We start from the raw sequence: 13,792 nt of genomic DNA on the forward strand, positions 1-13,792 counted from the left end.
AGAGATGTTCCTGAAAAATGAAGAAAATGACTTTTCTAACGGAAGTAGGAAAATATGTTTCATAAGCGATATTCCTAGTTCATTGTCTCTTCTCCACCAATCCAACCACCCTGACTCCATCCTTTTGACCATTCCATTACCCCGCCACCCTTGAACCCCCACTCTCCACTCCATCCCACCCCCGTAGTGTTTTAGTAGAGTACATAAAAATGCTTTTGGGATAATTTTATTTTGCTTACTTGCCAAACAGTAGAAAATAAGTAAGAAATCTGCTTGTTTTCCGAGAAAACATTTTTCTTCATACCAAAGACCCCAATAAGGTAGGACAACAACCGTTAAGATGTGAATTAAATGTATGTGTCTCAGAAATGCAGAGGTTATGCCAAAAACAATTGATGCTCAATTTGGCCAACTTAAATGTTCTTCCATTTACTGATGGCAAATACAATACAATATCAAGAGAACCCTAACATAATTGGACGATGAAATCCGATCATACATCAATACAAAATTTGCTATGCAACTGCGGTTTCTTTCTTTCTTTCTACATTTTCTCGCTTTGTACTACATGCTCAACATATTTTAGGTAGTACATATGTACAAAAAGAATGGCCAACCTGTATGATTCTTTAATTATAGTAACACAACATACTACAAAAAGGACTTTGGAAGAGGAGATATGAATTAAACTTGAGTCCGCAATCGCATCAATAATTTCTGCATGTTCTCCAGTTTCTGACTCAGCTCTTTAACATCATCGAGGGAAGATGTAGAACTAGCTAGTTCAACACTTAAAGCAGAACATTTGGTCTGTGAATCCTTGATCATCTCTTCAAGAGAAGCTACTGTTGACTCTAGACATGAGTTTCGGCTTCCACCAGTGAAATTGGACGATGGACTTAGTCCTATACTACTGCTGCTACTATCTCTGCTGAGTTTTTCAGGGGTAAATATTCTATCAAAGCTTTCACTTCCTGCAAGTATTCATGAGTCCAAGTCACTAAATCATCAACCAGAAAACAAAGCATTAGCACAATATATTGGTCAAGTGTGGAAAAGGCCAAGAGATACCACCATCTACTAAATGTCTAATATACAATATCCCATAAATATGGCCTGGCTCTTCGTTGAAGGGAACATTTTGGAGCAGAGCCAGCTACCTTAGGCAGAGACTTCTACTATAGTAATTATAAGTGCTACTGGTTCGGTAAGCTTATTCAGGTATAGAATCTCAGCTAGAATGAAGAAATATATTGTGAAAATGAAGTTCCAAATAAGATACAAAAGTTACCTAAATTACTCAGTTGACTGATTGCTCCTTGGCCAACAGAACTTTCTAACTTAAGTACCCGCAGAATTCCAGCGGCAATCCGACCCATAGAGTTGACCTCAGACTTGCACAAGAAAGCAAGGTACTGGAGCTCAGCCTTAGTCACCACTGCCTCAATCTGCCAAATACAACAGACTTCTTTATACATGCACAGAGCAGGAGATAAAAATCAAAGCACAAACTCACAAAATCTTCATACCGGCTGTTTGACGGAGAATTTCAGATTTTCCACAATCCACTTTCCCATTCCATCATCAGTATCGTCTTCACAATTCACTATGTCTACTTCGATGTTCATACCACCAAATCTCTCAGCAGTCTCTTTAAGCGGTCCTTCAAGACTATCTTGCCTGATACGATGTGGAGAGCGTGGTTTTAAGATCTGCAGACCTTCCATACCAACCTGCAGCAGCTCCTAGTTTGGTTACTCGTCTTTAAAAAGCTCCATGAAGAGAAAAACGGTTGCAAGTAAGAGAACAAAAACGACAACAACTACTATGCCTCAATCCCAATCAAGTTCGGGTCGGCTATATGAACCCTCACTGACCATGTTACTCCATTTAAACTCGTCTCAGGCCAATATTAAAACAAGATCAAAAGCAATTAGTTATTTGCATAAAGACTAAGGTTAGTGAATAGTAATGTGTTCACGTGCTCAGCTCAAGAGACTAGGCCCAACACTGACAAAAGTAACCCAGATATAGAAAACCCCTAAGAAGTATTTGGAACCTCTGAAGCAATAAAGATAGGTGGAAAAACTACAAAACAATGATTGCCATGTTTCTTGTCTAAGAATTGTTAAAGCTACCGTCGAAAATCCCAATATGCAATACTTGCTCAAAACAATAGCTACTCTGCAAGATATAAATATTTTATAACAAGAGTCAAGTTTATCAATCTCCACCGAGGCAAATACATTGCACAATAAGAATAAAGTGCTTACAGTAATCAACTCGAGGGGATATCTTTTTTTGCCATACAATTTTCCGCTACCATTTGTTACATGCTTAGAGCTGCTTGCTTTGACACAAATGTTCTGGAAAGTTGCGTGCCAACACCGCTCTTCTCTGACAGAATCTTCATGATCACAGAACCACCACCTTTGTGCTTCTTCTTGTGCACCTTCCAGAGCAAATAACCAATCTTTGAACTCTATGGATATGTCCACATCATCAGGTGTTTCCAACTGTAATCTACCAGTGACCTTTCCATCTAGAAAGAAGGCAAAACAGAAAAAAACGAGAAGAACATCGATCAAGATCACAAGCAAAGTTAATCATGGACGTCATAGATGGCAAAGAAAATGAATACTCCCTCCATCCCGAAATGCTTGTGCCTAATTTCCTTTTTTAATTGTTCAAAAACGCAGCCCACTTTCCTTAAAAGGGAAAGTTTTAACACTTTCAAAATAAGACAGCTTTGTGGAGCACCTATACCCTTTTATTATATCATTTTATCCTCTAATTATTCATTTAAGCAAAAAACGCATACTATGGCTCCGCATGTTTTCTCACAAATATTAAACGGCTCATGTATTCAACTATTCTCTTAGTAATAGCGCCAAAGAGGAAGTGCACAACCAAATAGGGATGGCAGGAGTATATAGCATCATCACAAGTTGAAGAGCCCAACCATCTTTAAGTTCATCAAGGGTAAGAGGTGTTGCTTTCAAAAGTTTAGACAAAGGCCCAGCAGACAGATGCTCCAACCCTTTAGTAAGCCCCTCCCCAGGACCGCCATCGGGCCCAAGAATTCCAAACCTGTGAAGTAAGGCTTCTGTGTAATTCATTCCTCCCCCAAGGCGGACACCAGCAATACAAGCTGAAACATTTAGACTGTGACACTCCATGTCCTGTGTTTTATATGGGATCACCTGTACCATTTTTATGTCCAAGAAGGGAACTGAAAAAAAATTGCCATTTGATTGATAGATCTTCCTATTTTGCACCCAAAAGACAGATCTAAGTTGACATCCTTTCTCCACCAACTGGCCATTTTGGTTTGAGGCCCACACCAAGCCATTCTCACGTGGCAAGCTACTCAGAGTGTCTGCACAATCAATTTCAATACCTTCCCAAAGCAAACTTGATGAAATGACTATAGCACCCCCCAAAGTTCTATGAGTAACTTTGATGGACAGCCCTTTGCCTATAAATTGAACCAAAGGCATTCCTGAATTGTCAGTGGCAGAAGATTCCAAAAATCTTAGGTGCAGATCGTTCACTGCTAAACTTACAGCAGTATCACCGGGAACCTTTTCACTTAATGATTGACCTGAAGATTTTTGAATTACTTCATCCTGTGAATTGAACCTCCCAGCCACTGCTATCTTTTCGCTTACCCTCCCAAAATATGTGTAAAAATCTAGGACAAAAAATAATTGCTCAACTGAAGTGTTGGACAAATACTGCTGACAGGCAATCCCCAATCTAACAATTCCTCCAGGAGGTGGGACATTTGTTAAAGGGCTTCCATCTGCCGTAGCCATGGCTACTTCAAGGCAAGCACCTTTCAGCTCAACACATCTCCATAAATTTGAAGATAATGCAAGAGAGTTTTGGAGTCCAGTTGCATCGTTACATGTTTGTAGAGAGAGACTAATGACTGAAGCACCAGCAGACCATTTCTTCTGGCTACCATCAATTGGTTGATCTTCCCACAGACAGAAGCATGCTGGATCCTTCTCGAGGTTTAGTAGCCCCAACTTAAGAGTAGGTGACTCCGAAAGGATGAAATCTTCTATATGAAGTCTTGCCCCACCAAACAAACTATGACACGTATTATTTTCACCTGAAACAGTATGATTTTGTGTTCCCATGTCTAATGGGACAGTGATATCTAACCCCTTAAGATTGAATGTGTGGGAGTTTAAAGAGAAATCTGATAGAACTACACCAGGATTAACTACAATTCCATCGGCTAAAAAGGAGCATATCCTCAGACAAGATTCTTCCTGAAGATGAACCTGGCAAACAAACAAGAAGAACAGCATAAGTCATCGGGGCTGTTAAAAAAAAGACAATATGAGGTTGTTATCTATAGTATATGAATACCATAAGGGGCTGACAATTGATAACTGTGGTAGAAGCAAAAGTTGGTGGGGATGGTGAAGGCTTGAGCTGAAGAGAATGAAGAGAGATCAGGGGGATCCCAGCACTGAAGTTCCCCTGCTGGTCCCCTAGAGGATATATGGGCGGACAAAAATCTTTACCTGAACAAGAAAAAGAGAAATACATTAAATTTCAACCATAAATTCTGGATTAAGCTTTCCCTCGACATAAAATATTCCCCCCCAGAATTGATGACAGTACCAAAGTCTGGAATGTTCAAGACATTATCAGAATCCACCAGCTCTGATGGCTGCACCAAGGTGCATGGAGGGCGTGCAAATGTATCCCTGCATTTAAAGCAATTGGTGCACTTAGAACGTGCTATAAAAACTCAACTCTCAGTTCAGCAAAAGAGTTTTTCAGGGAGGACTGCATAAAAACTTAACAAGATTGCTATCAAGTGATGGACCCCTATGAGACTACATTAGAGTTTTTTTTTTTTGAAACTGGTAACTACAGAGTTTTTTTTTTTTTTTTTTTTTTTTTTTTTACGGTGAAAATGTTTTTGAGATCCTTGGCTCCTGTATTCCTCTTGCCGGAAGGACAAGGTAAGAATTGTTAAAGCTAACTGCATGAACTCCAGCAAGTAGTTATAGTTTAGAAGTCGAACAAAGAGAAACTCCATTTACTCCTTCTGTTGAGGTTCAAACCCAACAGTATTTCATGAACACAAATGCTCCAAGTGCAAGAACATATTCACAAAGCAGTTTGTCAGAGAATCAATATATATGAGCAGGAAGGTGCAGAAGCTGGTGCAGATTCAGTCAGCTCTCTATGAGGTACAAAACATAATAATGAGATAGTTGTAGTGAACTGAGCCTCTCAGCTTCACAAGATAAAACAGTTCATATTTGAAAACTTGCATAACTCAAGCTATAGTTACAATGACAACAGAATTTTTAATCACTTAATTAGTTCATCTCTTGCATGACAGTGAAGGAAAAAAATTCTTTGATGATATCTCTGAGCCTCATAAACTGAAGTTAAGCTTAGAATAACAGAGTTACCTGAGCCAGATATACAGAATGCAGAAAATCCTAAGCAAACACGATTATTTGGTCGCAAGTAGTGATAAACAATTAAATATCTTTGTTAAGTTGAGCTCAGTTTGCAGTAAATGCATTCTTTGCAACTTGTGTAGTATGTGACTTTGTGTTAAGTGATGACAGAATCACAGAAACTTGCCTTAAAAAGGCTCCTCCTACCATAAGACGAGTCAAGCATTTAGCACTTTCTCCACCTGAGATACTTCCCTGCAGAAGGAAATTCCAATATAAAGGCCCTAATGAAAAAACAAACAAAAATAACCACTGGTTCCACCAGCATATAATGTGTTGCATCTCGGCTCATGAATCAACATAAAAAGATAAAATAAAATTCTTTTTGGATCAATAAGAATCTATACCCGAGAAAAGAACAAAGACTGCATCAAAAGTTCGAGCTGAAATTCTGCAAAGCAAACTGACACACATTAGTGGAACGTTTGAAAGAACCTAATGTGATGTAAAGAACCTTACACTATGATACGAAGTTCAGTGTTGTCAAAGGCAAAAAGTAGGAAAGCATCAGATATTTGTCGGGGACTTTGAGTGCAGTCAAATGGTACGGGTACAGGCTTTCCATTACTGTTTGGAGCGGCAAATTATAGATAGGCAACTATTTAAGAACAGACAGCTACAGAATCACTTGGGATATAACTTTTTAAGAGGGCCATTGAGGACTGGGAGTGGAGGAGATCGAAGAATTTTTACACAAATCAATGATAGGCCAGTCGGGAGGACAAGGTGGTACGAAAGGGGAATGTGCTTGAGGGGGGAAGGGGGATTTCATGGTGAAATCATTTTTACATGAAATTACTGAAGAGTAGATAGGAGGCAGATGATAGTAATTTTGTCTCCTTGCGCGAGGAGTTCAGAGAGGAAAACAATCATCTTTTTTTTTTTTTTTTTGGAAACAGAAAAACAATCATCTTCACTTGCATTGTTGGTTTGTTAACATCTTTTTTGAAATCCACGTTCTCACTGTTCAACATAGCACGAGTGTTACCTAGGACTGTCATATAGGAACGTGCAAGTTTGGGTTTTGACAAAAGAATGGCAATGAAAGGAAGGAATAGAGAAATGCCTTTTGTGCATTTAACTCAAAATGAAAGAAATGGAATGTCTTACAAAAGAGCGCAAGAGATAAAACATGTACTAAAATCTCTTTCTCGTTTCTTCTTTATCTTTTGTGTAAAATGTTTACAGATGATCGGAATAATATAATAGATGTATGTGGTTGACCGACACACACTTTTTACATACTTCGACACCGATTTGGTGTTTATTAATGAAATAACATTTGATTTATCAGAAAAAACTTTAATGATGAAAGATCTTATTAATCAAAAATCCCCCACAAGTCCATGAATCCAAAATGTACATAAATAAGGAAGATGTGAATTTTTTTTGAAACAGAAAAAAAAAAAAATTCACATCTTCCCTTTTTTTTTTTTTGGGTAAGAATTATGTGAACCGCCTCATCTAAGAGTTTAAACTATTAGAGAGGGGAAACTTTTATTTTGCAGCAGCCTCCTTACATGTGGACTTGATTCATTTCTTGAGCCAAGCACGGAGTGATATGAGGCTCGAAGCCAAGACCTTTGCCTGCTCTGTTGGGTTGCCTAATCTAAAAGCTTAAGCTATTAGAGGGGGAACTTCATTGTATTAGGCTTTCTTTAAGACTGAAGTTTACTTGTAAGTTGAACAAAAGCAAACCTTAAAAGATAATAAGATGATCCAACAAAGAAAATCTAAAAACAATAAGAATGTTAGGAAAAGAAGATAAGAAGTAAACATTACAAAGTTGTTTAGAAATCTTCCTCCACCAAAATGAAAAACAAATCTGTTTTTTTTAATCAAAGAAGAAATTAGATTTTTCTAATACCCTCCAAGTTTTGATCTTGATTCATATACTTGTAAACCAGCTTTGTGCATATACAGTGGTATTTGAGCCCCGATCAAGATATAGTTTCACTTGATTGATAATGTTCATCATGTATTGCATCCTTGAAGTTTAACTATAAGAATTACCTTGCTGTTCTTTAGTTTTGAGATTATACTGTTTAAGTTATGCTCCTTAAACTACAAGTATACTAGGTGTTCTGAGACAAACACAATTATTTACAAAAGATTAAGCTGGAATGTATTTTGTCTCTTCACATCTGGTGTAAAGATTTCTTTTGACGTTGAAACAGAACCAATGCTACACTTTTTGGAGTCCTTGTAAGTAGAGAATGATAGTTTGAACTAATTGGTCTTTTTCTGTTGACGTGGCTAACAATACAAAAATGACTACACTGTAACCTTTTTTTAAAAAAGAAAAAAAAAAAAAAACAACTATTACAAGTGTTAGTTTTAATCTTCTTTTTTTCCTCTTTTGGTTTAATTGGTTTAATTCAGATAGATGTATAGTTAGCTTTTGGTAGTTAGGTATCCTCTCACCACCTGTGCCCCTACTAAGGAAAAAGTGCATGTATTAGATGTGGAAAATCTAACCTGTGTCCTTTATACGCAGAAAAATGTGATCCACAATAACGGAGACCAAAGACCGCCCTGCTGCTTCTGTATGCTGCCATAGTTAACAAACCAACAGGAAAAGTCAGAAAGGTGAAGTACACAGAGGTCAATAACTCAGAAAGGTGAAGTACACAGAGGTCAATAACTTCTTAAGATTATGTCAACATTTAGGAACCAATTGAAAAAGTTTATGACGATGGAGTCAGTCATACTTGCTGATTTGGATTGATATCCCCTCTGTTTATACAGACGTAAACTCCCGTCATGAAGCGAAGAAGGGCTCGTAATCCTGCAGAATCAAAATAGTAATAAGCAGATTGTAGAAAACAAGACACAAGAACATCCAAATAATGCATGATCTTTTCTACATGCCTGGTTCACTTAGAGCTGGACAAACTGCTTCTGTGATGTGCAATTGAACTTCAAGCCCTAGTGGACTATTTAGTTCAGTCCTCTGAATCGTTATCTGATAACAATGTAAAGGCGAGAAATCCATTATATCAATGGTTTGTATGCGTCAAATCATAAACTATGGTCATATTCAAAATGAAATTCATAGAAGGAAATTGTGTGCCCAATTTGCATTACATGAGCCTCCCCAGATATTCCTTCAATGAATCTCTCCCCGCCAAAAAATACTCGCTTTGCTCCATCTTCATCTCTCTTGTTACTTCCCCCTTGAGAGCTTCCAGAATGTGCATCCGCGAACATATCGGGATGAGGCAACAGATCAATAGATAGATGTTCCCATTCAAGTTTCTGTTATTAAAAGAAAAATAGATGATGCAACATGACATGATGATGCACACATGAGTAATAAAGGATTTAGGACACTGCAGAAAAGAACAAGGTACCCATAACAATCTTGTAAAACCTTGGGAAGAAGAACTAAATCTCATTCATGTAAACAATTTTTTTTTTCTAAATAGTAGAAAGGAAACGTAATTACTTTGAACACATATATGAACTCCTTGCCACTAGAGAAATCCCTAGCTTCCTTTAGATTTACAACCTGCAATAGCAGATAGTTTGAGTCATTCTTGAGCAACAACAACACATCTCATCTAAAATAAATGCCACCTACCTCCCAGTTCTCATTTGTTGTATACAGAAGAAGATTGTGTATAGTGATTGATGCCATAGGTGATGCCCTGGTGAAATAGTTAAACAAAAGAGTGAGGAAACTATCACACCTAAACTAATCATATGAACCTAACAGATAAATAAAATTGCTCGTATCACAAGTTTTTGCTAAGAACCTGCCAAAAGATGCAAGAGGGTCTGAGCTTAAACTCATGCAATTATAAGTTTGGAGCCTTTGGATATACCATTTTGCACTCAATGGCTGAATGTTCTCTAATAGAGTGCACTGATATATTGGTGAAGAAAAACGTTATGCAAATAATAATGTTAAAATGTTATGTTGGCATTTCTCAATTTTAGATGAGGATGACCCAACCGACCAATCTATGGTGTTCAAAAGTACTGATCTGACATCTTTGACAGACTTCTAAGCATCAAAATGCCCCTTTTTTTTTCTCTCTTTTTTTTTTTTTTTTTTTTTTTGATAAGGTAAAAGTAAAAACGAACAACTTTTTGTTTTATATGGATCAATATCTGAACCATGTTCAGTGATTTTTATTTATGCTTTGCTTTAAGTTTTACTTCTATCGGCTTCTGGACTGATTTTTGTTGCTTTAACTTTTATCAAGCTATAATTCTATGAAGTCTCAACCCTAGGAGTAGCTACCTTTCTTTTCCAAGTTCAAACTCGTATGTTTTTCTTTTCTTTGAAGCCATCCAAATCCATATTATTAACATGTTCTCACTCCGAACATCAAAACTGGTCTCTTCAGTAAGCTTCTTCGCCCATTACTCCTATTACTATCTGTAATTCTTTATTCTGCCTGAAATCTTCAGGCATAATTTTACTTTGAATGTCAGCAGCTCAAAGTTCAAGTCATTCGTTAAAAGAATCTGCAGTAATATAACCAGGCTCGCTGAGGGTACTAAATTTCTAGTTAAGTTCTTAAAGTCTAAATTCTGCAGTTAAGGAGGAATGGCTTCAGATTAAGGTTTAAAGAGCAGGCAAAATGTGATGGGAATGACAGAAATGATCAAAACTAGTCCCACTACCACATTACCATCCCTATGGTTCATTTTGTTCTCTTCAATTATGTATTTGTTTCTTGCTTGAGGATCTGAGAATAGAAAAGGGAATCAGAAAGCATTGAGGAGTAAGGATATCCAGTCCGATTTTGAAACAGTGCAGAGTGCAGGATTGGTCACCGGAAGCAAAAGAAACAGGAAAAATAGGATACAAAAAATCAGGAATGAAGGTATTAACACTTACCAGCTTGCTCCTCCTCGGCGTCTAGCACCTCCGTGAGTTTCAAGCAGAAGATTAACAGTATGGACTTGTAATGTCATGCCATCTGCAATCTGACAATAATAGACCAATATACAAGATCACTCTTCCTGAAAGGTCACCCAACCAAATCTCTATCTTTCCAGAACTTGAGAATCAAACACAAAGACAAAGGAAATAAGAAGAGTGGTGATGAATGTAGTACATATATAAATCAGAGAGCATAGAATAATCAGATCACTCGACCAAAGTAGAGTAAATATCATGTAATAAATTATCTATTATAAATCCGTCTCTGCTTAGAGTTTTTAGCCTCAAAAATTTTTTTAAAAAAATGGAAAGCAAAAAACATAGCTACATTGACATGGATTTCTTAACAGAAAAAAAAAACAATTTTGCAATTACTAAATCGAAGCATGTTGGATATCATATGATTTCAATAGTAGAAGAGCCCTATGTACCATCTTTCTCTTTTCAGTCTGGTGATGGACAATATGAAGAAACAAAAGAATAATTACAACAGGATGAAACAAGAACTTAAATTAAAGCCCTTATGCTCTAATTACCCACTTATTCGGGAAGATATGACCATCCGCAGACCGTAAAATTTTAAACTGATTAAACATACTAAGGATCTACTAAATCCATTGAATTATTCTTTATTAACCATCTTCAAATTTTAAGCATTTTCAAATATTTCATCCTTCTCCCGAAGCACCCATGTGATGGGATATCATAGTTGCAAATTGCGAGCTCGTAATCAACCTTAAATTATCTCCTCCAAAATTGTGTACGAAATCATCAAATCCCAATAAATTAAGCACACACAATCCCCATGGCACCACAAAGAATTAACTCAAACACTCTAACATAACATCAAAACCAAGTGAGCTGATACAATAATGTTGCTAACCTTGTCAGCAAATCCATATCCACTTCCCTTCGAGGAGCTACCAGATGACGCCGCACTGATAAAAATCAGTATTATACCAAGTAAGACAACAATAACCAAACCAAGCTCTTAAGAGAGTCGTATTATTAAATGTCATCCAAAAGGGTAATCAATCATGTTGAGCCTCTAATACCTGCTAGAGCTCCTAGGTGTATCAATATCATCTCTTTCTTCTAGAACTAAGTCGAGCCTATCAATCTGCACAACTATTGGCTCTATTTGCACATTGCTTACTGACGGAAGCTTGAGTTGAAAGAACCAAAGTAAAGCCCAAAAAAAAAAAAAAAAAAAAAAAAAAAGACAATTAGAACAATAGACATTTGATCAAAATAAAGATAATGATCAAAAACACACCTGAACTATAACTTTTTCATGAGTTTCCTACCTGAACTATCATCAACTATTTATCAAAACACACCTCAACTATCAGTTGTTCACTTTTCCTAACTGAATGATGGTGATAGTTCAGGTAGGAAACTCGCACACCTGATAATTCAAGTAGTTAACTCACGAAAAAGTGATAGTTCAGGTGTATTTATGACCATTAACTCATCAAAATATTCTTCAATTATGAATCTAACAATCTAAAAGTCAATAAAGAGACAGTGCTACTACTAACAATGATCTCCAATTTCCCAACTTTTGCCGTTGTAACATTCAATGCCGGTGGTAATCCCGCACTCGCATGCAATGCATCTCCATTTAAATCTAAACCAAAATCACCAATTTTTCAGCTGTATAATCAATTAACAGAGCTTCAATATCATAGTGTACAGTTCGGATTTCGAGAGTCAAACAAAAAAATCTTTTTATTGATTTATGAATTGTAAATAGTACTACATTGTTAATTTTTACTAAAGAATTTAAAGATTGTATGTCTGAATTATTTGTGACTCTGAATTAAAATTCAAACTGTGGCACATAAATTGGGAAACAGGGAGTAACAGTAAATACAAAAGAAAAAATTGTACCTAAATTGGAAAGTTGAGCGGTACGGCCTTGCAATTTGAACTGATCTCTGCTAAATGACTTTAACCAGTACTTCAATGTGTACTCTAAAGCTCGTGCCAATATCGATTCCATAGATCTAACACAACGCCGTTAGAACGGAGAATTCACCGGTAACGGAAATGACGGCCCCGTTAACGGAAAACCACCTGATTAAGGGAAATCAGGCGCAAATGAATGGAATTAAGGTGAGAGTGGGAAGCACGTAGAAATCACGTGCGATAGAGATTCTGTGGGGCCGGCCGTGAGACGTGAGTGCACTATTGTAATAACTTTCGGTGTTGTAATATTACAATTATAATCACTTGATAGGTATTTTGGGGAATGATGAGGTATTGGATCTCGAAAAACAAGTGGTGTTTTTGTTTGTGTCAGGAAAAGAACAGGACAACAGACGCAACGGTGGGCGCAAATTGTCAGTACTAATGAGAGATGTTTTGTTTCTCCATTACTTTTGAATTGAGGTGGACGAGAGCTAAGAAAATAAAATTAAACTATAATAATAAATATAAAAATTAGTAGTAACAATTAGTACTTCCTCCGTTCGGTCTCAATTGAAGTGTCTTAGTTTGACGGAATACGAAATTTAATAAATAAGGGAAGTCTTCAAATCTTTTGATCTTAAATTAAATTAATGATGTATGTAGTATTTTAAATTTTGTGATCTTAAATTTGTCATTTACTCTTTCCGTCTCATATTATCTGTCGTTTTTTTGTTTTACATGTCCCTTAAGAAATATTAATTAGAAGAGGTATTTGACTAACTTTATCTTTATTAATGTTCAAGTTATAATCTCTATCTATTAAATGTTTACTCTATTTATGTGTCATTGCCATTAATGACAAATTCCTACTAAGGATAAAATAAGGGAAAATAATTAGTTATGTCTTGAACTTCTAAAACGACAAATAATTTAAAATAATTATTTTTATTAATCACGATAGATAATTTGAGACAGAGGGAGTAGAATGTTGGAATTAAAAAATTTACTAAATATAGAATGCCAAAATATAAAAGTAAGGTATGTACTTAAATTGGGGATAGGAGGAGTAATAATAAATATACATATAAAAGATGGGGGAGAGCATATGATAAGAATTACTTATAAAAATGATTTTTCCACGTCTAGCTTTCCACTTTACCATTCCACTAATCAAGCTGCCTCCTCATTCTAATCTGTAATTGTTTGCTTTTTACTCCTTTTTTCATTTTGATAATCATTTTTCCTTCTTTATGAATTCGCGTTGAATTTATTTAAATGTTTAATAGTTGTTTGATTGGCTGTAAAACTCAATTCTGCTTTTAGAAGTTATCATCTCTTGCGTAGTGGTTAGTGCCCTATAGTAGATTTTTGCAACTTGATTTTGTAGATATCTATATACTTATCCGTGTATAATTTTCTATTCATTTAGTGCCCGTTTGGCCATGAAAATTGTGAAATCTGGAAGGAAAAAAAAATTCAAAGT

At 36.3% G+C, this 13,792-nt stretch overlaps 1 protein-coding gene across 1 annotated transcript; it reads right to left on the reverse strand.

Annotated features, from left to right (window-relative positions):
* Positions 1–392: 392 nt before the first annotated feature.
* Positions 393–12,804, reverse strand: LOC132037302 (uncharacterized). Its single transcript, XM_059427797.1, has 20 exons — positions 12,289–12,804; positions 11,937–12,025; positions 11,451–11,560; positions 11,279–11,333; positions 10,351–10,439; positions 9,082–9,148; positions 8,947–9,009; positions 8,586–8,756; positions 8,370–8,463; positions 8,210–8,286; positions 7,977–8,049; positions 5,846–5,889; positions 5,626–5,693; positions 4,642–4,727; positions 4,384–4,541; positions 2,963–4,295; positions 2,274–2,542; positions 1,530–1,733; positions 1,292–1,448; positions 393–974 (listed from the first exon to the last, which is right to left on the reverse strand). The coding sequence occupies exons 1-20, from the start codon at positions 12,398–12,400 to the stop codon at positions 685–687; spliced, it is 3,609 nt and encodes a 1,202-aa protein (XP_059283780.1). The 5' UTR covers positions 12,401–12,804; the 3' UTR covers positions 393–684.
* Between the last annotated feature and the right edge of the window lie 988 nt (positions 12,805–13,792).

This window comes from Lycium ferocissimum, chromosome 11 (genome assembly GCF_029784015.1).
Source record: "Lycium ferocissimum isolate CSIRO_LF1 chromosome 11, AGI_CSIRO_Lferr_CH_V1, whole genome shotgun sequence".
NCBI lineage: Eukaryota > Viridiplantae > Streptophyta > Magnoliopsida > Solanales > Solanaceae > Lycium > Lycium ferocissimum.